The following is a 26865-nucleotide window of genomic DNA, read 5'->3' as shown; positions in this document are numbered from 1 at the left end:
TCAATCCAAGTGTATCTAAAATACTTTTTTTAATTTTGCGCAAATTCACAAATGATACAATATTTAAGTGTTGATTGTTTGTTTTTTAAACATACTGTACAGTCAGGTTACTTCAGTGTTTTACATCAAGGCACAGCACACTCTATTATACACACATGCCTTGCCAGGCAGCAGTTTAGTAGAATCCCCGAGTTTCGGCAGTAGTGCCAGGATAAATAGCAAGAATGACATATATGCTAGAAGATAAATAAATAATAGATGCTGTCACATTTTATTTGAAATAGAGTTGCATATAAAAAGAATATACAATAATTTAACTTGAATAACTAGATTCTCTTGTACTATACATAACAGAAGTGTTCTCATTTGTATTAAATAAAACATTTTCAATATTAGGATGCAAAATTAATCTTCTTTTTGGCTGTCTTGAATTGCGGAGAAGAGCTCCTTTCATTAGAAATTAAAGTTGGATTTTCAGTTTCATGTCAATCTGAAAGAAACAAAACACAGAATTACTGATATGTCAATAATGAAATGTTACTGGGAAAATGGGGGAATAAGTCATTTCTACCCAAATGTGGTGTTTAGATAACTAGCTTCACAACACATTAACTAAGCAGCGCATGTACAAAAGCTCTTCTTCACAGTTTAAACAAGGTGCACTTATATTTAATGTCTTTTTATACCATTACTTGTCCTATTTTCCCCAGAGGTTTTCACTGTAGACCTGTTACTCACCAAGAAACACTAGAGTTCTGATAACTCAAGTTATCTGAAGGTTGCCTGCATTGAAGACCATTTAGTGCAATGTAGTTACCATATTCACATTACCATTCAGCTCTTTATATTTGAATGCTTCTTCTTCGCCTGCCGAAAGCCTTAGACCCCACGTTAGTTGGGACGAAGTTGTTCTTGCCCACTCCTCCTGACCTGCTCAGGAAGTCTGCCAGACGATGGGTCACACAGGTTGCTGTGTTGCATGCCCTCTTCTGTGCTGTTACACTGCTTTTTGAAAGGAAAAACGAAAGTTAGTTCCCAACATATCTTTCCTAGGCATATGATCTGTTACTGACATTCTGTTGCATGCAGAGTAGATTTTTCTATAAAAGCAAGCAGGCTTGCTGAGCAGCAAGCATTTACAACTTCAGCGAGCTTTGCTAACAAGCTCTAAAAGATGTATCTTTATGTTTTTCTAAGTGTCAGGATCAGTTTACAATAGGTAGTTGAGCCACCTTCTCAGGCAATTGGACCACACCAGACTTTTAGGGATGCCTGAGCTGTTTCCTACCTCTGGCAAGTCACCACAGCTAACAGAAAGCTGCTGGTAAGGTGCAGATCTGTGGCATTTAACCAATCTCCCTTTCGTCCAAAAATTTAAATCTGCGTTTTGTTTGCAGTGCTGCTGAAGGATGGTAGCAGAAGCTGATCACTAACTTCTCAGGTCAGCACCATAACACCCAGAAAAGATATGAAATTCTAGCATCACTGGCCAACGGGAATTGTTTTTTGTTTTTTTTCCCCCCCAGTGATGCTGCTAGGGCTGTACCTGCACAGCAGCCAACCATTTGCTCCTACCCTTTCTTTCAGAGCTGAACCACACATAAAAATACTACTTCCACACATCTAATTGGGATATGGAAACACCATTCCTGCCATCAGACTTCAGTCTATTACAGCAAATCGCCATGCAAATAATACACTGATATCACGATTTCTTCTGATAATAAGTTTGCAACAAAGGAGTTCATGGCATACACGTTCATATGGCCCTTACTTGGAATAGTTTTCTACTTAAGCAAGGAATTCTTCTTGGAGAAGGAGGGATTTTGCTCATTTAAGCATTACAGGACTGTTCATTAACAACTAATATTGTTTATAACATCAATGTAATGTTTTGGAACAGGCTTCTGATTACATGATAGCTGTGGTGCTGCACAGAAAAACTAGAAAGAAGGATATGTAACCTGCCTGTGAGAAATAGCTAAAGAAATAGTCATTTTTTAAAAGAGGCTACGATATCTAAACACTAAGCAAAAAGAGAAATAAGAAAAAAAGCTTTGTCTCCTAATTCACATTCCACACACACTATATTGTCTTAAAGTAATATAAATATTTTTAATACACTTGGGTTTCAAGTATACTAGTGTGAAGACCTATTATAAAATTAAAAGGAAAAAGGAAGAGAACATTAAATTCTTACCTGGAAGTGTTCAGTACTCAGTTTAAAACAGGATTACAATTCTAGTTTGAACAGCTCTGTATGAGCCTTTCCTGATTCCTTTGTTTCTCAGGATCTTTACCAATAGGATTGTATGCATAATTTCGTTACATGTGTACAATATCTGAGAAATTGAAATTATACTCCTATCTCATTGTACTTCATCACCTTCCTAAATTATTCTAGAATTACTTGCATTGCCTCTCTTGAATGTGAATAGAACTTGTAAAAATGTTTCTAGCCTTATCTAGAAGTCTCGCATTCTAAAACAAGTAAACCAAACAGATCTAATCCTTATAGAAAAATAGGTTTATTGAACAAGTGCATGGGCAGGCATGAAAGAAGAGTCTACTTGTACATTTAGTAGCCAGAAATGAACCCTGTCTAGATTTTTTTTTTAAATCAATGTCTAAGAAAATCATTTGAAGTCTTAATGCAGTGCTGTTCATTTTTATTTATTTTTCCCCTAGCTTGTTATGTGTGTTATGTTCTGTCTTCCTAACATTAAGGTCCATCTCAAACATTCTCTGTCGAAAACAGAATCAAAAGAACATAGCAAAGTTAGCAATCAGAGTTAGATCCACATGCATCAGGTTAAAAAAAAAGGGAGAAGGGCAGAAATAAGCATGTCTAGTTGTTTCCTAGGGGTTCCCCATAGTTTGCATAGCGTTCATGTTCCAGGTCACTCAGCACATTTCTTTTCTTGCCAGGAGTTCCAGCCCCGACGTCAGTACGAGGGTAAGTTTGCAATTTGTGCAATTCTTGAGACAGTTTGCCCAGCACACAAGTACTCAGACTGGCACAGCGTTTGGAAATAGGTCTATCCAGGCTGCAGGGGGAAAAAAACATGCCCAAAAGAACAATAATCTCAAACATGCATGGTCATGCATTTCTTCCCTAGACAAATATATACAGTTAGGAAAATCAAAAGAAAAAAAAAAGATAATATAAAAATAATCTTTCCACATCACATTCCATGCAAGGAAGGTTCATACAAATGCATTTAGAAGGAAAACACTATTTTTTTTCCATTGACTACATTTTGTCGATAAAGCAAGTTGATTAGCCTTTCAGATGCTCACAGTTAGGGGACAAAAAGATTTTAGTTTCCATGTATTCAGCATGCTGTTTAGTCTCTCATACATCACCATGCTTGCAATACAAATTCTGTTAGGATAATGCAAGTGTTCTTCCATGCCTTTGCTCTAGGGGGGAGAGTGGCGCTGCGTGCATTAGGAGGAACACCTCCCCTCTGCCAGGGACTTTCCATGCCTTACAACAGCATGCACTTTCACGACAGAGAATCCAAGAGTGATTGAATGGCCTCTTATATTCCCACTAGGAAAACGTACCTTTTGCTGCCATATTTTAATATAACCCCCTCATTCAAGCTCAAATCGCCCTCCACTTTCAGTCGTAAGAGACAGATAGAAGCAGGTTAACTAGGTGGAAGCCATTCTCCTGATACCATTGTTAGGATGTTTCTGCATTATCCTTTACCAATTAGGTGACCACAGTTAGCCGTAACTCCCCCTCCCCCCCCCCAAAAAAAAAAAAAAAATAAAAAATTACTTGGCTTGCAGAGGGTCTACTCAGATGGCTCTTGTCTGGTATCAAACATTTAACACTGCCCAAGTGCCCTTCTTCCACCCCAGAACCACAGTCCTTACCTGTTCCCCTCAGAGGCTTGCTCCAGTTCTTCTGCTGTCATCTGTATGAACTCTTTCACCAGTGCATTTAATAGTCTCCGAGCTTCATAATCACTGAGCGTCACTCTGTCTGTTATGGACTCCAAGCCAGGTCTATGCAGAGGCAAGCAAAATAGGGTGAATACAGCCCAGTCTGCTATAGAGAGGGAGCGGAGTTTGTCACACATTGCTGTGTGTCATTGACAGTGTCTCTCACCAGTGCGAATATGTAAATCGTGCTCGTGCACAGCATTAGGTGGTTTATATACGTAGTTAAGAAAAGACAGTATCATAAATAGCATTAGAAGAAGCTAGCTTTTGGTAGCCCTTTCTCCTCCCAGGTCTCTAAAGGAGATTAAGTATTTCCATACCATTCAGATCAAGCACTCGGCAACAGGACCAGCTTCTTACCTGACTGGAGCTGCTTGGAAGCTATCCATCTGGCACACGACCAAGGCATAAACAGCAAGGAAAGATGAAATCTTCAGCATAACCATGATTTCCTCTCTACAACAAAGAGGTACATCAAGCAATGGCTGTTTTCCAACCCTCTCAATCCTATAAGGTCACAATTTCCTAGCTTCAAGTAGCACAAATGCTATCAGCTTTTATTTTCAATGTTACCTTTTCACTTCTGTTGATCATTTGCATTTTGCTTTGGTTTTCTCAGAATTTTAAAATAGCTTAGCACTATTACAGGGGATAAAAATGCAGCTTTTTGGAGTTGAAGTTCTGTACAGCAGCATTCAACTTAATGCAGACTTTCTCTTAAACTGGCTGAACACACATTCCTCTGACTAACTGCATACAATGTCATATTCAGGGTGTCCATCATGAACGGGCAGCCATGGGAAGAGAGTTGGGGAGAGAGAGAGAGAGAGAGAGAGAGAGATGCATAGCATATAACATTTTAATAGTACCGCTGTTAGCACTTTGTCCAAAACTGCTTGCTTTTCGGCAGTTAACACACTAATATCCCAGCTTAGGTCAAGCTAATTTCAAAAAGCATTCCTATTCTGAAATCAGAAAAAGAGTAAGTTTTATTAAAAAAAAAAATTAAAAAAAAATAATAAAAAAAAAGCAGTCACAAGAACAAAGCCCGCAGAAGAAATTTTCATCGATTTGCTTTGAGATACACCTCTGCTCCTCAAAGCACCGGTTTCTTCGGCTCATATGAGCACCCCTGCGACTACCCCAGGAGTTTTGGTTTTGTTAGCTCCCGGCTCTCGACCCGGCTTTTCACACAGGTGCTGTCCCGCGACAGGGAGAACGAGCGAGAGCCCGAGGGCCAAGTTCTCGCCCCTGCATACGCGCACACACTTCCGCGCGTACGGACCCGCACCTCCGCGAACAGCGGCGCGTTACGGCCCCGAGCAAAGCTCCGCAACCCGGCGCGGAGACGGGACGCGGGGAAGCCTCCGGAGGCGGCGCTGCGGGAGAGCTGCAGCAGCAGCAGCAGCAGGCAGGGCGCGGTGCTTACCGGCGGTGCGGTGCGGTGCAGAGGGGAGCGGTGCGGAGCAGAGGCCGGTGGCGCCGCCGAGCCGCGGTGCCGCGCGCTGCCCGCCCGCTGCCCTTTATCCCTGCCGCCGCGGCAGCCTGCGTGGGCGCCCGCGGGGCCCCGCCAACCAATCGCCGCCCCTGCCGCCCTGCCCGCCGTTGACGTCATGCCCCGCTCCGTGACCGTCCCATTCACAAAAATCCGCCGGCGGCGGGGCCGGAGGAGGGGGGGCGGGGGGGCAATTCACGGCGCCCCCCGCGGGCCGATCCCCGCCGCTCTCCCGGCGCCCCGACGGCTGCGTTCGGGCGGGCGGGGGCGCGGGGGCGGCCGGGGCGCGAAGCCGGGGCAGGGGCGCAGGGCAAGGACGGGAGGGGCGCCCCTCGGCCGCCCTAGCGTCCCCGGCGGGGAGGGGGCGCTTTGGGGCCGCAGCCCGGCGCTGCTCCGCGGAGCGAGGGGCCCTGGGCAGCCGACCCTCGAGGAAATCCTCACCACCATCATCATCCTCACCACCATCATCACGCTCACCACCATCATCATCCGCACCTTCCTCACCATCATCATCATCCTCACCACCATCATCATCACCACGGCCACCGCAGTAAGGCGCCTCTCCCGGGCAGGTGCACGGAAGGCCCCCCCGGGCGGGGGCCGAGCCCCGCCGGCGGTAGCGGATTACCGGGCAGCTGCCCGCCGCCTCGTGCATCACCCGCGGAGGGCCCTTTGTCAGGGCGCGGCGGGGCTGCACCTGCCGGCAGGATGTTTGCCGAGGGGGGGCGGCGGGGCCGGGGCCGGGGCCGGGGCCGGGGCCGGGCGGAGCAGGGGGGCCGGTCGCCCTTCCTCTCGCGGGTCGTACCGCGGCCCCTCACCGCCCGGGACCCCGCGCACCGTGCGCGGCCGGGCCGCGGCTTTGGCAGCCGGGTGCCGGCCGCCGGGCGCCGCGCCGGTTACCGGGGGGTTGTTACAGGAGCCGGGGGCACGGGTAGCGCCTGGCGGCGGGCCGGGGGGCTCCGCCCGGAGGCGGATGCAGTCGGGAGAGCCGCGGAGCAGGTGCCGTCGCGCTGTAAGGTGTTTTTGGCTTCGAAGTTTAAGGAGGAGCGCAGAACCGCTGCGCCGGGCACCCGCTGGGGGCTTCTCCTTTCCCTCGCCGCCCGCGGTCGCAGCAGCCTCTCGGCGACCCCGGCCCCCTCCTTGCGCCGCAGCGGGGCCCCGCGGCCCGGCCGGGCTCTGCCCCTGCTCCTTCTGCACGGCGGCGGCGGCAAAACCGTTCGGCTGCCCCCCGATAACCGGCGCTCTTTCGGAGAGCGAGGCGTGTCCGCCGCTCCTCCGCCGCCCGCGGGCCGGGGGGGGCCCCGCCGAGCTCAGCGCGCCGCCGGCCCGGGGCACGGAGCCGCAGGGCGCGGGGCTGCGGCCGCCCCGGGGCTGCTCCGTGCCCCCCTGCCCAGCCCGGGGGCTCGGGTCGGCCCGCAGAGCCCCGTGCCCAGCCCGGTCCCGGGGCTTCGCCCCTGCGGCTTCCCCACGCTCGCTCGCCGGGCACCGCTCGCACGCTCCCCCGGCGAGGCTTCCTCCTGCCCCCCGCCCGCCCAGCTGGAAATTTCGTTGTAAATGGCACGTCTGTGGCACGCACGAGCATCCCGTGAATCTTTTGTCTGCCGGGAGAAGGAGTCGAACTGTTTGATTTTTAATCTCCCCATCTTCTGCGACTCCTGGTCAGATTTTTAGCTAGTCTTTCTGAGGCTGCGTTTGCAAACAGCGGGTAGCACCTAAAGGAACGCTCAGCTTTGCTGTTTCAGCGTGACTTGTACAGCTCCACCAGCAGATGTAAAGTGTAGGAACTTAAATGAGTGAACTTGCAGTCAGACATTCCTCAAACTCCACTCTTGCTTCCCCCTTCCTCTGTTAACAGGTAATCGTTCAGATATTTGCTTTGGGGATTTATTAACTTTGCACAGAATATTCCTCTTTTAACCTTACAAAAAATCCATGCAACCCTGCTGGAATAATGTATTTCAGTTCTTCAGGGCGAAAACAAGTTGCATTTCATCTTACAGTTGATTCAGTCACTTCAAGCACTTCTCTTGCCAATGCAGCTCAGCCGCAGGCAGGAGCCTGGAGGATGCACTGACTACAGTATTTCAGCTGCCAGCATTTCTACTTCAGGCTTTCACAGGAAGAAACATAAATTTACAGCAACAGGTATTAATGCCAATAGATATACTTTTGTGCACGTAAAGATGAAATAGTACTTGGATGTTGGCAAGCGCTTAGGCTGCTCCTTGCCAGAGCTAATGGAGGGACTCCCGGCTCGTTCTTTTTTTTTTCCTCAGTTATACGTCAGCTGGTCTCATCTGATGTATTTTCTTCTTGCAAACCTCTCTTCTCTCATACGTAAGATGGAGAAGAAAATTTACAAAATAAAAAGAACTGCAAAGATCCGTTTGTCTATTTTAGGGAGCTGTTGAAAAGATACAGAGTTCTCACAGGATAAAGCTCTCCTGTTGCTAGATGAATCCAAAACCACAGGTTAAGTTTTCATGGAAAAACTAGCACAAAGAGGTGCCTATGAGCACTGCACTAGGAAAGCAAATGATTAGGGAAACAAGGAACTTGTTCTGCTTTTTTTCATTGCCTGATAATATAGCAGGTAAAATAATCAGTTTCAAAAGAAACAAACTAAAGAGCTACAAAATATTTTTTTAAAGAATTATCTAATACATCCTACAGATCTGAGTAAAAGGAATCTCCTCTCCTAATTTATTTAAGTTTGCAGGGAATAAGAAAAATCTGCCCTATTTTAAAGTGACTTTCTCACTTGATAGAACTTCTTACAATATTCTACTATTTTATGTTATTTACCTATACATTTTAAAGTGCAACCATTTTTTTCTACTATACATGTTGCCATTACATCAACAAGCCATAGACACTGCAGTGAGGTTCTTAAATGTTATCAGGTGACATGCCATTAAACAAAAATATCACATATATTACACTGCAATTTTTGTTCAATAATAAAAAGTAATTCTTCGAGACAGACAAGACTGTGAGCTGCACAGACAGCATTTCCATCCCCAAGTATGCTTCACACCTGACAAGAGAGGACTCTTTAAAAAGGAAGGGAAGCCAGGGATGATGCCACCACCCAGACACGGTAAGTTATTCCTGAGGCAGGTGTGCATTATTTGCATCTCTCTGCTCTCTCTAAGCTTGGTTTTCGTAGCACCCAGATAAACCGTTTGCAGATCAGGACATTTCATGATAAAACCAGCTGTAAAAATCACATAGTCTCTCTCTATCTGTGTCTCTGCTTGTCTGTGTTTCATGTGGGTGCCTAGTCTGATTCAGTATCCTGTCTCCATGAACGGCCAGAAAGCATTTCCACTTAAGCAGACTACAAAACATGCAGGGGAAAGTGAGTGCTCTTGAGCTCTCCCACGAAAGCGTCTTTCTAATGTTTGATTGCAATCCATTCTGCAGAAAAAATATCTAAGCTGAGCCAGAGTTAACCACATCATGCTATTGTAAAAGAAAGCTGGACATTAACAAGAGTATCATATTTAAGACCTGAGAGGTAATCCTTACACTCTGCTTGTTGCTGATAAGTTCTCAGCCAATGTACTCTGTTCAGGGTAGCACGAGAAAGCTCAAAAAGACTCAGGCAAGTTGGAGAAGTCCAGAAAATAATAATAATAATAAAAAAAAACAATAATAGTTATAAGAAAGCCCATAACATGACTTAGGAGGAAGAAAAAAACAAACAAAAAAGACACGAAGACTGGAGAAACAGTTAAAAAAAGGAAAGTCTACAGAAAAGTGTGATACCAAAACCATAAATACTTGCCATGAGTCTACATGCTGGTACTATGTTCAAAACAGCAAAAATATATGCGCTTAAAAGTAAACAGGGGAGATGCCACACATTAGAAAGATTGACACATTGAGGTTAATGACATGTAACAACAGGTTGTATTGCAGTTATGGCATATCTCTCACTGCGGGGTTGTATGGCATGGTAGTCAAACGTCTGTCAGGAGTGACATACATAGTTGATACACTCTGGGAATGGAATATGATCGACTAAACTGCTCTCTTCAACTTTTCCATCTCCAGTTTGTGAGATTCTGTAATTTTAATAGCTAGAGACTTGTGTAAACTCTGAAACGTAACACCTCACCTACCATCCAAACTTCTGTTAGCACTTGATCTTGGAGATGTTACTTCCCTAAATCATCTGCTCCTTTGCCTAATTCTGCTCCCACAGCCTCCAGAAGACCATATTCAGGTTTAGTCTAAGCTCACATAAAGCTTATCCACAAAAATATTTGACCGTCCTACAAATCTTGTAGCTTGGTTTAAATTTGGCCAAAACAATGAGAGCCTCTTTTTAGAAAAATGCAGTGCTTTAATGAGAAACAGAACACTGACACAGATCCCAACACTAAAGGGTTTTAAAGGTTTTCCTTTTTAATGAACATCAAAATTCAGGGTGCTTCAGGAAGTACTTTCTCAAAAATGGAACTGCTATTCAGCCAATTACTGAAAATCTATGAATCAGTCTGAAAGCAAATTCAGTTCTTCCAACATGCCTTAGAAATGCTCCCAGACTGAAATATGAAAGACATTTTAAACAGAAGATCAATGCTGGATTGTTTTAATCTCACTGAAACTTTCCTAATGAGCTTTGGCTTTGAAGCAGTTTCCCTGTATATATTCAAAATTCGGTGCAGAATAATCTTTTAAAACAAAGCGAGTCACACTGTCCTGCACTGCAGTTCCCTTGGACAGGGAGAAGTGGGAGACAGCAAGGAAGCTGGCTATGGCTTCGCCATCTTCTGTCCTGCATAACCATAGCTCAGCCTCTGTGCAGGCTGGCAGAGGCTGCAGCCCTAGCTCATGCCACCTGGCAACACCTCCATCCTCGAGAATTGGCAAAACTAAGCTGCACTCCAGCCAGAGCCGGTTCTGTCCCTGGTTGCAGCTCCAAAGCTCTGACAACTGAAATTCCTCAAGGGGAATTCTCAGCTCTCCAAATGCAGCCAGGGCAGACCTGCAGCATGACCAGAGCAACACAAGGGGGACAAACTGCAGCTGAGAGCCTCACTCTGAAACTATTTCAGAATTGGCACCTATTCCCACTTCATACATTCTGCTGCTGAGATAAGAGTTGAACAAACTCCTTATCTGGAAAGCAACCTCAGAACTGAAAACTAACCTCGTTAAGAAATAGCATTGTCATAAAACTTTGTTTGAATTGCTTACACAAATGCTACGCTACTATCTTATATGTCATCAGAGTACGTCAGCAAAAATCTGGTGAGAAACTATACTGTAGATCCTCAAGTTAATCCTATGTTTGTCCTTTACAAGACATAGGGAGCCTGGAAGATCTCATTATTTCATTCTTTGTTCTGATAGTAGTGAGGTCTGATTAAGCCACAGTATAACTTAATGGTTTTATAAGTCCATTCTGGGACCATTCAGTTGCCCCAGCAATATCAGCTGCTACAGCTATACATCCTTGTTGATACCAGTAATGGCATCTGTATCAGGAGGACCAAATGCAATTGTTCCTGAGCTGGCTGTTTAATTGTTTGACTCTTAACAAAAGCCACTTGGGCAAAGGTTTACCTGCACCTTTAGGTACTAGGTACCAAAATAAATCTCTCTCCTTACGGTGCTGGTAAATAGTATGTAAAGGAAAAAGCTATTACTATCATAATAGTTGCTAATCTACTTACATCGGAGTTTCTGGGAACCAGTAATCATATGAGAGCATCAATTAAAAAGACACGCTTCTATATGTTTGCATTAAATTGACCTAAGTACATTCTGAAAGATTAAAAAATAAGAGCCAGCAAATAAAATATGCCAAAACTATTTTTAAGGTTACAAGCTTTACACCACTATCATAGTTTTCTGCATCTGACTGACAACATAAAACGCTTAGGCACAGTAGAACTGTGACTAAGGAGATGTTGGTTTTCAGCCACCAAACACCAAATTCGTAAGAGAAAACTTTAGATGGGTTGTTCTGTTTTAGCAAATCATAAAGTGCCATCAATATTATAGGTTTAGCTAAGAAGATACTGTAATTCAGCATTCACTAAGATGAATGGGTATATATACCTATAGCATATAGATATGCTACAAAGAGCTATGTAATTGTAATAGATAACGTCTGCACATGACTCTAAACTTGTCAGTGGGCTCATGAAATTATTTTTGTCAGTGACAAGCACGCACATTTCACACACGCTGATACAGATGTTTTTCATTTTCCTGCCCCCCCCAAAAAAAGAAAAGGAGCAAAATCTTTACATTCCCAGCCATAAAGAATTTGTTTTCCTGTATAACACTTAATAAGAAATGGTATAACTGAACTGGACAAAAGATACCATTATAGGAAGAGAATGCAATTTAGCCTGATAAAGGTTTACCTTGTTTTCTAGAAGTTCAGTAATAATGTCAGCATTAAAGACTAAGACAGCAGAAGTCTTCTTTAAACTGCAGCTGAGTACAGGTTTGTGAAATATTTGATGGAACTTGGGAATTACTTCATTTTTTCCTCAAGGGTGTAACAGAGTTTTGATCAGGATCTTCATATTGTTACTGAAAGAACAGTCACATCTATGGGTATGTTTCTTCAAATTCCTTCCAAAGTCAAGGCTATGTAAATGCATAGTCATTCCCCGTCAAAGAATTGCTTTCTGCTTTTCTTGAGAAGACAGAAATGTAATCATTTGCTGTTACTTGACTGTCTCCTTACAGAATTTATGATGCGAACTAATTGTAAATCTTGATGACCAGAATGTTTTAGAATTTAATAAAGATACATGCTTTAATGGGTTTCTTTACTCAGCCATCATTTTTTATAATTGAAATCAAAAAACCTTTACTCATCCTATGAGTTTGCTCATTTGATCATCTGTGATTAAGATGAGTAAAACCTTCCCAAAGTAGCAATTCAGCACACGCTACCCCCATGCTCTCGAAAGAATGAAAGAATGAAAAAAGGATCAGTCAGGAAATGGCAAGGAATCTGCCCTTGGACAGCCCATTGGAGTCTTGCATCCCTAAACCTCTGTTCTTAAGTGATTTCATCTGTCCACAATGGTTTATCACTTACTTCTGACAACTTTCAGTCATACTTATCCATGCCGTTCCTTTTTCCTCCATTTAATCACACATCCTTTAGAGGTTCTCAGGTCTTTAATCTTGGCTGATTGACCACCTTTTACATTTGGCGTGACCAAATCTGATTTTACAGCTGTGCAACCACATTCTTCGGTTTCAAATCCTCTCTTACAGCAGATAGCACCAACACGTTTACTCCATCACCAGGGCTAAATGCTACAGTAAGGTCAGTTTTGATTGTTCTCTCCCCTGCTTGAAGATAACTCTCAAATCGTGTCTGTTTTTTTGTTTGTTTGTTTGTTTTTGGTTTTGTTTTGGTTTGTTTGTTTGTTTGTTTTTTTCCTCCACATTAAATCACACAGAATTACAGAATCACAGAATTGTAGGGGTTGGAAGGGACCTCAAGAGATAATTGGGTCCAACCACCCTGCCCTACAGCAGGTTGCCCAGGTAGGCGTCCATACAGGTCTTAAATATCTCCAGAGAAGGAGACTCCACAACCTCCCTGGGCAGCCTGTTCCAGTGCTCCATCACCCTCACCGTGAAGAAGTTCTTTCGCATGTTGGTGCGGAACTTCCTGTGATCCATTTTGTGGCTATTGCCCTTTGTCCTGTCCCCACAAACCACTGAAAAAAGGTTGGCCAAATCCCTCTGTCTTCCACACTTAAGATACTTGTAAACATTGGTAAGATCCCTTCTTAGTCTTCTCCAGGCTGAACAGACCCAGGTCTCTCAGCCTTTCCTCATAGGGAAGATGCTCCCGGCCCCGTATCATCTTTGTGGCCCTCCGCTGGACTCTTTCCAGGAGAGCCCTGTCTTTTTTGTACCAGGGAGCCCAGAACTGGACACAGTACTCCAGGTGAGGCTGACCAGGGCAGAGTAGAGGGGGAGGATCACCTCCATTGACCTGCTGGCCACACTCCTTTTTATGCACGCCAGGGTCCCATTGGCCCTCTTGGCCACCAGGGCACACTGCTGGCTCATGGTCAACCTGTCGTCTACCAGGACCCCCAGGTCCTTCTCCGCAGAGCTCCTCTCCAGCAGGTCGCCCTCCAGCCTGTACTGATACATGCGGTTGTTCCTTCCCAGGTGCAGGACTCTACACTTGCTCTTGTTAAACCTCATTTGGTTTCTTCCTGCCCATCTCTCCAGCCTGTCCAGGTCTCGCTGAATGGCAGCACAGCCTTCTGGCTTGTCGGCCACTCCTCCCAACTTTGTATCATCGGTGTACTTGCTGAGGGTGGACACTATTCCCTCATCAAGGTCGTCAATGAAGATGTTGAACAAGACCGGAGCCAGCACCAACCCCTGGGGAATACCGCTAGTCACAGGTTTCCAGCCTGACTCTGCGCCACTGATCACCACCCTCTGAGCTCGGCCAGTCAGCCAGTTCTCAACCCACCTTACTGTCCACTCCTCTATCCCACACTTTCGCAGCTTTGCTGGCAGGATGTTGTGGGAGGCAGTATCAAAAGCCTTGCTAAAGTCAAGGTAGATGACATCCACTGCTCTCCCCCCATCTACCCAGCTGGTGATGCCATCATAGAAGGCTACGAGGTTGGTCGAACATGGTTTCCCCTTGGTGAATCCATGCTGACTACTCCTCATAACCTTCTTCTCTTCCAATTGCTTGGAGATGGCATCCAGATCAAGCTGTTCCAACACCTTTCCAGGGACAGAGGTGAGACTGACTGGCCTGTAGTTTCCTGGATCCTCCTTCTTGCCCTTCTTGAAGATTGGAGTGACATTGGCTATCCTCCAGTCCTCAGGAACCTCTCCTGTTCTCCAGGACCTTTCAAAGATGACAGAAAGAGGTTCGGTGATCACCTCCTCTAACTCCCTCAGCACATGTGGATGCATCCCATCAGGACCCATGGATTTGTGTGCATTGAGCCCACTCAGATGCTCCCAAACCACTCCCTCCTCAACCAGTGGGGAGATCTCCACTTCCCAGACTCTTTCTCCTCCCTCCAGGGTCCAGGAGTCCCGGGAGGGAGTCTTCGAAGCAAAGATCGAAGCAAAGAAGGCATTCAGTATCTCCGCCTTCTCAGTGTCTCCCATTACCAGGACACCCCCCTCATTCAGCAAGGGCCCCACATTATCTCTAGGCTTTCTTTTACTGTTTACATACTTAAAAAAAAAAAAAAAAAAAAAAACACTTCTTATTATCCTTTATCTCTTTTGCAAGCTTCACCTCCAGGTGGGCTTTAGCCTTCTTCATCACGTCCTTGCAGGCCCTGACAATACTCCTACACTCCTCCCAAGAGGACAGGCCCTTTTTCCACACTTCACAGACCTTCCTCTTCCTTTTGATCTTATCGATGAGTTCCTTGCTCATCTACGCAGGTCTCCCGCCCCCCTTTCCCGATTTCCTACTCTTCGGGATGCACCAATCCTGAGCTTGGAAGAAGTGCTGTTTAAATGTTGCCCAGCTCTCACAAGCACCCTTGCCTTCTAGCAATCTAGCCCATCAGATACCCCCAAGTAGGTCAACGTTGGCTCTCTGAAAATCCAGGGTAGCAATTCTACTTTTTGCCTTCTTCTACCAAGTTCCATCTTGAACTCCACCATCTCATGGTTGCTGCATCCCAGCCTTCACAACCCCCAACCTTCACACCCCTAACAAGCCCATCCCTGTTGGTAAGAACAAGGTCCAGAAGCACCACATGCCTTGTCGGTTCCTCCACCACCTGCGTCAGAAAATTATCTTCAACACATTGAAGGAACCCTTTGGACTGCGTGTGCCTGGCCGAGTTACTTTCCCAACACATACCTGAATAATTGAAGTCCCCATGAGAACCAGCACCCGGGATCGCGAGGCTACTTCCAGCTGCTTGTAGAAGGCCTCATTGACCTCCTCCTCCTGATCTGGTGACTGGTAGTACACCCCCACAACAGTGTCACCCATACCAGCCCACCCCTTAATTCTCACCCACAAGCTCTCCACTCGTTCATCACCCTTCCCCAGGTGGAAAGTCTAATTAAAGTCTATTTCTTGATTTATAGCCAAACATTTGGACTTTTCTTCAGTACATTTTTTTTTCTCTTCTTGGGTCTTTCCTATGATTTTGTTGGTTTTGCTTCCTCTTCAGAATGCTTGCTGCCAAAACTGTCAATCACCTGTATTTTCTTTTCTGACATAGATGCCGTGGAAATCATGATCCTCCTTGTAACTGAGATTGCGATGACACCATACAATTATACACTATATAATTGCATGGTGTGTTTGGCATATTAACATTTTTACTCCCACGAAAATCAACACCATTTTCATTTTGCAAGTTAGCCCTGTGTAATTGTTTGTAGGCTGTGAATAAACCTTTCTCCCACCATTTTGAAGTTTTTTTCCAATCAACCAGTCTGTGTAGTTCTGTTCACCTGAATTTGCTGAGCAGAAGTGTTTGGAGACCTCCTCTTTTTTTTAAATGTATGCAAGTAAATAGGTTTGAATCTATCCATTTGAGTTCACATGCTTCAGAACAGCTGCTCAAGCACAGTCAATTCTAATCCTTGGCCGTTTCTCCTCATTCTGCCTCTGGCTGGAGCCAAGCTGAGGCTGAATTTCTTGCCCTCCAGTGAGAAATCTTAGGCCTCTGACCTTGAAATGCTGACATTTTTGCAGGTATGGCCAAAATAATTCAAGACACCAGGCAGTATCATATTGAAAAAAAGGATGAATGAATAAATAAGTGGAATGAAAAAATAAATTTCCAACAGTGCTCAATCCACTTCTTTGTATCATGAGAAACTGGATGAGATTCTGGTATGGAAGGCTGTCGTTAATACATATTTTACAGGCATTTTACAGATAGGGCTGAAAAAGGTGCTGAGGCCTGTGGAACTGACTTCTCATTGCCTGAAGATTTACCCAAAAATCAGAGTCTTTCACTGTACTGACCCATGCAAACCAGCACAGACTTTGGTCGAACCCCCCCACCAGCCTTCAGCACACGACAACACACAGGCATCAGCAACTGTGGCTGAGAAAACTGCATCAGCATTGCTGCACTTAACCTTCAATAAAAGTTACTGGCATATTGTTCTGTAGTACCTAAGTGACATTTATCGTTCCTTCTCAATCTGCCCATCCCAGGCAATTATGAGCAAGGACCCTCTTTGAATCTTGTTCTCCTATTCGACTTTATAGTGTTGTGCCCTATTCAGCAAGTACCTAGGTAGTCAGTCTGATTGCCCCAAAGCCTCGCAGATGTCTTGCAGCCAAAAGTGCTGCACTTGGTCACTTCCCAGCTCCCCTCCTTGTTCCCCATTTCAGCCACAGCTCTTACCTCCTCTTTGTGCCCTCAAAGCAATGGCCTTTGCTATGTTTGATTTCTTCATCACCTGCCTTCTGAGCAACATATGGGGCCCTCCTCAGCCTTCGTGCCATGTACTCTCAGGTCACGAGTGCCACGTTCGAAGCAGAATGTCCCATCACAGAAGCATACTGAGAATTAAGCATCGAATAGTTAGATTATCAAGTACATAGCACGTTTGATCTGTAATGTTATGAATGTAATTAAGTACATGGGTATAAATTCTTTATCACTTTACATTTTAGGATTCTTAAAAATCTACAAAAAGAAACTAAATTAGATTCAAAAAAAGAAAAAAGAAAGATCGAGCTGGAAACACACGGTATAGAAATTATAACAGGGCAGTAATCCTTCTGTTGTGCCTAAGATTTACTGCCAGTGTAAAGTCGCAGTGATGGAACAGGAAAATCAGCGCGAGTGGAAACCAAGCGGAGTTTTCTATGAACTCTCTGGGCAGGCTGTTACATTTCATGGCGGGTTTGCTTTCTTAGCTCTGCAGTAAGTGATCCCGAGCTCTTCCAGCCCCCTTTCCCGAGGTATGGTCCTGCTGAGCAGCAGTCGCGCTGGCCCGTTAGGTACCGGGGGGCTTCCCCCAGCGCGCAGCTGCCTCCGAGGCGGCTGCCAGCCTCGGGGGGGAAGACACCCCCCGACCGCGGGATTTTGCTTCCCCGGAGCCAAATGAGCGGTTTTGCTGTCCCCGGTGTGCGCACGGAGGCACTCTCGAGCAGTACGGGCACCTTTATCCCACTCGGGCGCACCCCACGCCGAGACCCCAGCCTCCCACCCGCCTCCTCCAAGCCACCCCCCGGGTCCCCCCGCTCCGCGCCCGGCCCCGGCTGACGCGGGGGGCGGCGCCGCCGCGGGCCAATCAGCCCAATGGGGCGGCGGGACGGGACGGGCCGGGACGGGACGGGGCCGGGCCGGGCCGCGGCAGGAGGAAGCGGCGCGATGCGGCCGGCGGCGGCGGCGGCGGCGGGGGACGCGGGGCCGGGGGCGGCGGGGGGCGGCGGCCGGCTGGTGCCGCCGCTGCTGCTGCTGCTGCTGCCGCTGGCGCTGCTGGCCGCGCTGGTGGTGCGGCAGCTGCTGAAGCAGCGGCGGCCGCCCGGCTTCCCGCCCGGTCCCGCGGGGCTGCCCCTCATCGGCAACATCCACGCCCTGGGCGCGGAGCAGCCGCACGTCTACATGCGGCGGCAGAGCCACATCCACGGGCAGGTACCGGGCAGGCGCCGGCTCCGTCTGCCGGGCCGGGGCCGGGGCCGGGGGCAGGGAGCGGGGCAGCGCGGCGCCGGGGCGTTCTGGCCGGGCTGCGGGACGGGAGCGCTGCGCCCCCTGGCGGGCAGCGGCGGCGCCGGGCGGCCCTGGGAGCATCCCGGCGGGGCGCGCCGCAGCCTTCACGGGGCGGGCAGGGGCAGGCGCTGGGGGAGCGCAGCCTGTGCGCTGGGAAGGCGCTGCTTTAAAGGGCCTCTAGGGGGATAGCTGGGTGTTTACTTACAGACGGTTTGTGTGCGTACACGGGGGGGTTCTTTGTTTTCCCCGCACTTTGTTATTTCTCAGCTGTTTCCTTTCATTGGCCAGTGTCGAGCAACCAGTCTATTCTTACACGCTTCATAAAAAAGCCAAAGTGGATATCCTATCGGGACATCAATGGCAGAAACAAAAGGATAGGGGCATCTCCGTTTCTTTCTTTTGTTTTGGCAATGGGAAAAAAAAAAAAAAAAAAGTAAATGTGTTTCAAGGAAAACATTCACATGAATGGATTAGAAAGAGGAAGGAAAATATATCATAAAATAGGTTCAGGCTTCCACTTGCTTGAAGTGCTGCCTGCAGTTCTGTTCACCTGCTGTCACCAAAGATCCTGCAGAATTTGGGGGCACTTGAAGGAGGCAGATCAGGATATGGGGAGCTCTGAAAAAGATCAACAAAATGATCTTTTTTAAAATGACATTTTATATTCTAGGAAGAATAATAAATAAACTATGACTACAGTATGCAAAAATGACAAATGCTCTCAAGAAGTATACAACGAGTTTCTTCTCGTCACATAAAAAGCATTTGCAACAGTGAAAAATTCAAGTTTGCTAAAAGGAAATAGGGAAATGCATATCTTCACAGAATGCATAACTAGACTAATGCTCATTAATTCTTCATATAATGGTGTCCAACAGTGCTGAGATAAAGAAAAAATAAGGATTTGTGAAGGCAAAAAATATGGGATTTATAATGCTCAGAAAAGTATGGAAAGGGTTATAGAATTTTTGTCTTCAGAGTTTAGCCTCATTTTAAATTTTTTGAACCATAGGATAAATTTTTCATTTTGTTTAGCCTGTATGTGCCTTCTGCAGGATGTATTGCATCTTTCTCCAAAGCATCTAGTGCTGACCACTTCTGGAAACAGGAGATGGGACTAGCTGGGCTATGCTATCATTTGTTGGCTGTCATCATGGCTCTCACATCTGTCATCTGACGGGTCTTGGGGAGCCTGTGCAAAGTAAGCTGGTGTCCAGTTTAAGAGACAGAAAGGACTAGGTGCAGCTTGGTTGTTTTCACAACTGACACCACTTCTACATCTGCCACTGCAGAGTGATGGAAGTCTTTGCGATAACAACTTGTAGCTTCAGTCACAACATCCATACCCAAATTAAGCTACTGGAATTTACCTTTACTGAGGAAGGGAGGAGAAAAAGCTAACAACAGTGAGACTTTCCTCCCTTCTGTGGAAATAGTCTTACCAAATTAAGGAAGTAGCCAATACAAATATTTTATTTCTAGGTCTTCTATAAAAGATGTACCTTATGCCTATTAAAGTTAGGGGAAAATATTTTTTTTTTCTGAAATATATGCATTGTGGTACCTGACTCACATTTTTGTAATGACTATATGAAAGCATCCCCGTTCCTTACTTCGGAGGTCTCATCACGTTAGGTGCACTGCAAAGCAGAGTGTAGTGTGGGCTACTTTACTATATCGTTTGACAGAATAAACTAGCTCACAACAAACTCTATGATGCCACTGTTGTATCACTAGTAGAACTCTCTGGTTACCTATATGCCCTACTGAAGTTATTATTATATTTATGAAGATTGTATTTTCCATTGAAGTTTAACATTGTTTCACTTTTTCATTAGTTGTTTTGCTTGCTTTTGTTATTTGTTCTTAAGATTTGCTTGTAATAGCATTTATTATTCTTTTCTTTTTTTCTCCAAAGATTTTCAGTCTTGATCTGGGTGGTATATCTGCTATTGTGCTGAATGGCTACGATGCAGTAAAAGAATGCCTTGTTCATCAAAGCGAAATTTTTGCAGATAGACCATCTCTTCCCTTGTTTAAGAAGTTGACAAACATGGGAGGTAAGTGCTAGTGTCTTCAAACAGAAATGCCGTTTTTGTCCATTAGTTTTCATTAGTGTTTATGATCACATAAAACATTTGCATTAGCTGTTTTCTCTACTTTGTTTGTTTAAATCTCCTTTCATGAAATACTTAATGCTTTTCTAAAGATATCTGGAAAGGATTGTCATTCTTGGACTAAATTCCATAGCAATGTGTTTCATTTTTTGTCTCCATGCTCTCCCCTCCCCACTCAATTACTATCAGTTGCTGAGCCATTTTCTTTGTTCCTGGTGATCCTGAGTTTGAAGCATCTCTTAGTTTCGTATTTGGCTATGAGTAGTGAAAACATCTTCTGAAGTAGCTATACTTAGTACCTATTATTAGAAGTCTTCGAATTGTTTAGTATGAACTTTGAGGAACGTATTTTGTTACATCTTGTCTTTTGTGTAGATTTGGGCCTTTTAAGTAGGCAAATATGATTTCTGTGGCCTTCCTATTAAGAAGATCTATATTAGATGGGCCTCTAACATTCAGATAAAGTTGTATGAGGAACTTCAGGAAATTGAGGAGTTTAAGAGCTGCAGCAGAAACTTAAATTCTGTGGTTAAATAGGTCAGTATTTCTCCTTGGTGATTCAATTCTGTTTTGTTTGTTTGTTTGTTTTGCTTTCTGTCTTTTATGCTTGGCTTTGTAACATCTGTTTTGCAATACTTCTTTTACTTTGCATTACACAGATTTCAGCCACATCATTAAAAATTGTACCCTGTTCCTTCCTTGGTTCAGTATACATTTTTTTTCTTTGCTTAGAGTGCTTAATTAACTTTACTGTGTTTAACTTAAGTATCTTAATTAACATTCAGGAGCTGTGTTGACTTCAAAGACATTTTTCAGAAGCAGGCTGACAGTCCCAGCTCCCAGTGACACTTTTTATACCTCCCTGAGATGTGGAGAAGTACTGTGACCTTTACAACTCTGATAAGAGACAGCTTTGAAAGTATTCAGTATTTGAATTCAAGCTTAATAGGAAAGATCTTTTTGATTTTTTTATTACCAATTTCACTTCTTAACTTTTGTTTATAGGATATGCTACTTTAATAATAAGTGAGTGAGAACTTCAGTGAAGAAAGGAAGATATGGGCTTTACTACATGTTAGTATACGTGTTACGTCCCAGAAGGGCTTGTGTTTTGATTGCTAAAATGTTTTTTTGTCTTTATGGATATCAGAATACTCTTGCTGTACCTGTTGACATTAGAGTTGCATTGCATTTTGCTGTGTGGAAGTACCCATAGCAACTGTTCTATCTTAGTCCAAATTTTCATAAACACGTTTCCAAACTGATCAGATGTGCCTCTACATAAGGATACGATGTCTGTTAGCCTGCTTGGATAGGTTAGGCAAATGTTTGTCAGGAGTAGCTTAGGCAAATTTAATTCAACTTTGAGGCAGAGAGGTTGTTTCAGTAATCACTTAATGGCTTGTTCTATCAATAGTAATATACTCTTAGAGTGGATTGATATGTTAAATAATTTTATCATCTTATGGGGGAAAAATAAAGCATTGCATAAAATACTGTGTCAAAATATTTTTTCAGGCTTACTGAACAGTAAATATGGCAGAGGATGGACAGAACATCGCAAATTAGCTGTAAATACCTTTCGAATTTTTGGATATGGTCAAAGGTCCTTTGAACACAAAATTTCTGAAGAATCTGTGTTTTTTCTTGATGCCATCGATACATACAAAGGCAGACCATTTGATCTTAAGCACTTGATAACAAATGCCGTTTCAAACATTACTAATCTGATTATTTTTGGAGAACGTTTTACGTATGAAGATACTGAATTTCAGCACATGATTGAGATTTTTAGTGAAAATATTGAATTAGCTGCTAGCGCTTCTGTATTTTTATATAATGCTTTTCCGTGGATTGGTATCTTGCCATTTGGGAAACACCAGCAGTTGTTTAAAAATGCAGCTGAAGTCTATGACTTTCTTCATGAGCTTATTGAACGTGTCTCTGAAAATAGGAAGCCTCAGTCACCTCGACATTTTGTAGATGCATATTTAGATGAGATGGACTGCAATGAAAATGATCCAGAATCTACATATTCAAGAGAAAACTTAATTTTCTCTGTTGGAGAACTCATCATAGCTGGGACAGAAACCACAACAAATGTTTTAAGATGGGCAGTGTTATTTATGGCTCTTTATCCAAACATTCAAGGTAAGAATGCTGATATTTTGAGGAACTGATACGCTTTCCTATTGCCAATTTAAAATGCTTTTTCAAAATAGTGAAGGAAGGTTTGTATATATTACTGCACTTCATTTTCCAAATATGCTATGGACAGATGTGAAAAGCTGATTTTATTTGCAGATGAAGATATCGAAAGTGAAGCATTGATAGTATTGATGATAGTATCTTAGAATATTATTAAATTTTGTTTTAAAACTGTTTAAGGAGCTTTGATTTTTTTTCCATAAATTATTTCTAATATATTTAAATTTAGCATTATGGTGATTAATATTGGTTGGCAGGTGCACTAGCTGTATGTAGTAAAATAATAAAGAAATGCAAATATGTATAAAAATAATAAACTAAATAAATAAAATGTAAAAGCATCAGAAAAAATGTTTTGGATAACTGCTTAGGTACAATTTTATTTATCCTTAAGTGCCTCCACTCAAAATAGATTTAGGTATCACAAACATGTATATTTATACTTCTAGAAGAAAGAAAAAAAGCATTTCAAAAATATAAGATACGTTACAGACATTCTGAAGTAAGGCAGCACTAGATGTTTGAGTATCAGCCCAGACACTTTGTGTAGAAGTTTGGATATTAGAAGTGAGTAGTAACACTTCTTGTTTCACTGCTTACAGTTTTGCTTTTCCTATCAAAATCTTAGACGTGCTAAGTTCAACTAGGGACTTTCAGTATTTGGAGAAAAAGCAGCATAGATGACTCAGACTTGGAAAGTTACTATTTATACTTTGACCAAATAATATTGCTCTAACACCAATTTGAACACCATTATTTTAGATTAGGGATGAAAACAGTACCCATGTCTATAAGGCTATTAAGTTCTGCATAGGAACCAGATATCATTATAAATGAAAGATTATGTTTTCTTCTCATGGTAGTCGGTATAAAACTGCATTTTCTGATTTTCTCAGCTATATAATATATATCTTTTTAATTTAAATCAAGTGGACAAAACATAATTATTCTTTTTAAATTAGATAAACTTTTATATTTAAGGCAAATACAGCTCTATTTAAAAAACATTGAAAATTAAGATATGTAACAATGAAAACATATGTCAAGACCTGACATTCAATAAACAGAAAAAAGCATTCAGATTAAATATAGAAAATTGATGCCAAAGCTTTTTTATTGCTGTTACGATAATTGTTTTTGGTTTCATATTCACTGAGCTGGTTAAAATATTTGGTTAAGTAGAACTAAAGTTTTCTTAATGTCTTCTGACAGCCATAATTTCTTACATATTTTCTTATTTTCATTTGTTCAATGATTTTAGTTAGCTGATTAATTCATTGAACATGAGGTAACTTGCTAAAGATTAAAAATCAGGCAATTTTCATCTTCTAGTTTAGGATTAAAAGCAAGCTGTAGCAGAATTGAAACGTGTTGGTAGACATTCTAAGGAGAAATACCTACTTTCAGTTCACTGAGTACAAATAATATTATTTTGTGGGAGCTTAAAACTAAGATTGCTACTTTTAAACAAGAAGCATACTTCAGAGGTTTTAAAACAGAAGGGTCTAAAAAAATAAATATTGCTTATATGCTTCTGAGTTCCACTGATTCATCTTTATGCTTGACATAGTACAACTAGAGAGTCTACCAAAAAAAAAAGAAAAAACATTCAATAAAATTAAAAAAATATATAATCTGATTAAAGATACTTAAGTTTTAGGTTGCATATATAAATTCTCTATATTTAGCTGAAAAGAAAGTATATCAAGTGCCATAAGTAATCGATAGGATAAGATTAACTGAGAACATCCTTACTCCTCTATTAAGAGCTGACCAAGATACTTATTCAATAGAGATCAGGAAAACGTAGTTTTGTCTCCTATAACATTGGAGTTTTGTAGAGGTCCACTTACCTAAAATAATCTTCTGATTCCAGATCTTACGGTATAAAGTTACTGATTCGGGATTCAAATTCAGTTCACCTGGATAAAAATAAAAATTGCTATTACCTTATTACAATGTACACCAATACATCACTGCATTACAGAACGTACTTTCACTAAGCTGCTTCTCATCTTTTTATTTTTATGTGAAATGTTGTCACTTCATGTTGAAGAACCTGGTCATTCTGGTAGAATTTTTCTGTAATTTCCCAGATTTTTACTATCAATCCCACATGAACTGTAAATAAATAAAAAAAAAAACCAGTTTTGTTTTAGTTAGGAGCTGTTTGACAGTTTCAACAAAAAAGGTGTATCAGGGGAAAAAAAAAAAAAGAGGAGGTCTGGACACCTTTGAGATGATTTAAATAATGATCTTATGCCTGTGAAGTTAATTTTTAAAATAGCTTAAAAACAGAGACTGATTGAATTTGTTCCTTTTCAGTTAAATTCAGAATCTAGCTATAGCTGTCCCTCTTATCTGATACGCTACAATGAGAATTATTTTCATTTCAAGAGTAAATGACTTTACACTATGACAATTTCAAAGAATCAGCAGAATTATACAAATGAAATCTTAAGTAGGTAATTTCAGTGTTATTTGTGTCCACTCAGGTACTTAAAGTACATTATCTTTGCAGTGTCATGCTTGTTTCCTTCATTTTGAAGAGCTCCAGAAATAAAAGTATACTCAAGTGCTCAAGTGAAAAACAGTATGTCAGAGCATGTTTTCACTTTTTAATAGTTGCTCTTTAAATGAAGATTACTGGTATATATGCTAATAAGAATTCCTACTAGCTGGAGGAAGAAAACAAGAGTCTAAATGCTTATAAGCTACTATATTTTGTATAAGGTATTTCACGTTTCAGTATTGATTTAAAAGTATGTTTTTAAGCTAGAAAATATGCAGAATATTATTCAATAAACAACATGCTTTTATTCCTTTTCCTAACAGGGCAAGTTCAAAAAGAAATTGATTTAGTCATCGGCCCAAACAAAATGCCTTCTTTAGAAGAGAAATGTAAAATGCCATATACGGAGGCTGTTCTACATGAAGTTCTAAGATTCTGTAACATAGTTCCGCTAGGTATTTTTCACGCAACTTCTAAAGATACTGTCGTGCGTGGTTACTCTATTCCTGAAGGCACTACAGTCATTACAAACCTCTACTCTGTACATTTTGATGAAAAATATTGGAGCAACCCAGAAGTGTTTTTTCCCGAGAGGTTTTTGGACAGCAGTGGGCAGTTTGTCAAGAAAGATGCATTTGTTCCTTTTTCACTAGGTACGAGCCATTGCTTCGACTGTTCCTTTTCATAAATCTAGGAATGTACAACATGGAATTGATAGCAATTAATCAGGAATGGACAGCATGATATAAAATGTCCACAGTTCTGATAAAACAGCTATTTTAAAGATATATTCAATGTAATGCATTCTGGACGTAGCAGATTTTTGAATAATATCCTTATTATTATATAAACTAACAAAAGAGACTGCATAGTATCCTTATCTGAGGAGTCTATATACATCATATCATTGTAGTACGTAAATGCTCTTTGTTACATGATTAATGCAGATAGTCACTTGCTGCTGAATTCATTACATACAGGCGATTTACACATCCAGTTTTCAAATTTCAGCACTTTGGTCAGCACCAGAAATTGCAGGTATTATTCCAAACTACCTTGGGGGTCAGATTATAGCACTGCATTCTGCCCCAAGGAAATATTCTTGGAGTCCTAAATTATCTTTATAGGCATCATATAGTGCCTCTAAAGGGCAAATTTACCTCACATATAATTAACAACCTAAAAATTACTTGTTTAGTCTAAGCTTACTGCCTACCTCTGCAGTCCATAGAAAGACATACCCTGTGTAGAGGATTACTTACTTTACTGTCTGAGATACTCTATCTCCAAGAAATAAAAGGAGCCAAGACAATTCTCTTGGACTAGATGCACAACTTATACATGGCCAAAGTTAGATGTAATGAATTATATCTTTATTGCATATTTTATTATGGCTTTGGAGGGTTTTTTTGTTTGTTTTTGTTTGTTTTGGTTATTCTACCGTATTACTTCTAGGTTTTGTTATCCATTCATCTGTCTTCCAAAACCACTATTTCCCTTAGAACAGAAATGACCATTCTTATTCATGAGTGAAAATGTAATTATTTAATGAATTTTTAAATTTTTTTTTTCAAAAACTTTTTTTCCAATCCAGGAAGAAGACATTGTCTTGGAGAACAGCTAGCTCGAATGGAAATGTTTTTGTTTTTCACTTCGTTGCTACAACGATTTCATCTGTGTTTTCCTCATGGTGTGATTCCAGATCTCAAACCGAGGTTAGGCATGACATTACAACCACAGCCATACCTCATTTGTGCAGAAAGACGATGAAGAGAAGTATCTGGACTGTCAGGTGGAATAAAATGCTCCAAGTTGCAGCTGAGGAATCACTTGCCTTCTATGTCTAAATGTATTCATGTTGGAAGAACAAAAAATTTAAGAACTTAAACTGTG

The 26865-nt window shown here is 42.6% G+C and overlaps 2 protein-coding genes across 7 annotated transcripts; one reads left to right on the top strand and one right to left on the bottom strand.

Moving 5' to 3' along the window:
- Window positions 1-21: 21 nt before the first annotated feature.
- LOC106033959 (calcitonin) lies at window positions 22-26815 on the bottom strand. 4 transcript variants are annotated; one of them, XM_066997280.1, is made up of 8 exons: window positions 26719-26815; window positions 24314-24382; window positions 18341-18753; window positions 16822-16979; window positions 4318-4413; window positions 3889-4020; window positions 832-1005; window positions 22-490 (listed from the first exon to the last, which is right to left on the bottom strand). In XM_066997280.1, exons 4-7 carry the CDS (start codon window positions 16920-16922, stop codon window positions 843-845), a joined length of 492 nt encoding a protein of 163 aa, XP_066853381.1. In that variant the 5' UTR covers window positions 16923-16979; window positions 18341-18753; window positions 24314-24382; window positions 26719-26815; the 3' UTR covers window positions 22-490; window positions 832-842. The 4 variants fall into 4 exon arrangements, with proteins under 4 accessions (XP_066853381.1, XP_013033243.1, XP_047925898.1 ...); XM_013177789.3 differs by lacking the exons at window positions 22-490; window positions 832-1005; window positions 24314-24382; window positions 26719-26815 and adding an exon at window positions 1634-3047 and having other exon boundaries at window positions 18341-18531; XM_066997279.1 differs by lacking the exons at window positions 22-490; window positions 832-1005; window positions 3889-4020; window positions 4318-4413 and adding an exon at window positions 12858-14327.
- On the top strand, window positions 17765-26865 carry CYP2R1 (cytochrome P450 family 2 subfamily R member 1). 3 transcript variants are annotated; one of them, XM_048069936.2, is made up of 5 exons: window positions 17765-18060; window positions 20054-20195; window positions 21771-22403; window positions 25296-25625; window positions 26567-26865. In XM_048069936.2, the coding sequence occupies exons 1-5, from the start codon at window positions 17797-17799 to the stop codon at window positions 26740-26742; spliced, it is 1545 nt and encodes a 514-aa protein (XP_047925893.2). In that variant the 5' UTR covers window positions 17765-17796; the 3' UTR covers window positions 26743-26865. The 3 variants fall into 3 exon arrangements, with proteins under 3 accessions (XP_047925893.2, XP_047925894.2, XP_047925895.2); XM_048069937.2 differs by lacking the exon at window positions 17765-18060 and adding an exon at window positions 21258-21326 and having other exon boundaries at window positions 20083-20195; XM_048069938.2 differs by lacking the exons at window positions 17765-18060; window positions 20054-20195 and adding an exon at window positions 20652-20789.

This window comes from Anser cygnoides, chromosome 5 (genome assembly GCF_040182565.1).
Source record: "Anser cygnoides isolate HZ-2024a breed goose chromosome 5, Taihu_goose_T2T_genome, whole genome shotgun sequence".
NCBI classification, from domain to species: domain Eukaryota; kingdom Metazoa; phylum Chordata; class Aves; order Anseriformes; family Anatidae; genus Anser; species Anser cygnoides.
The sequence above is the reverse complement of the archived record's forward strand: the minus strand, read 5'-3'. Positions and strand labels throughout refer to the sequence as shown.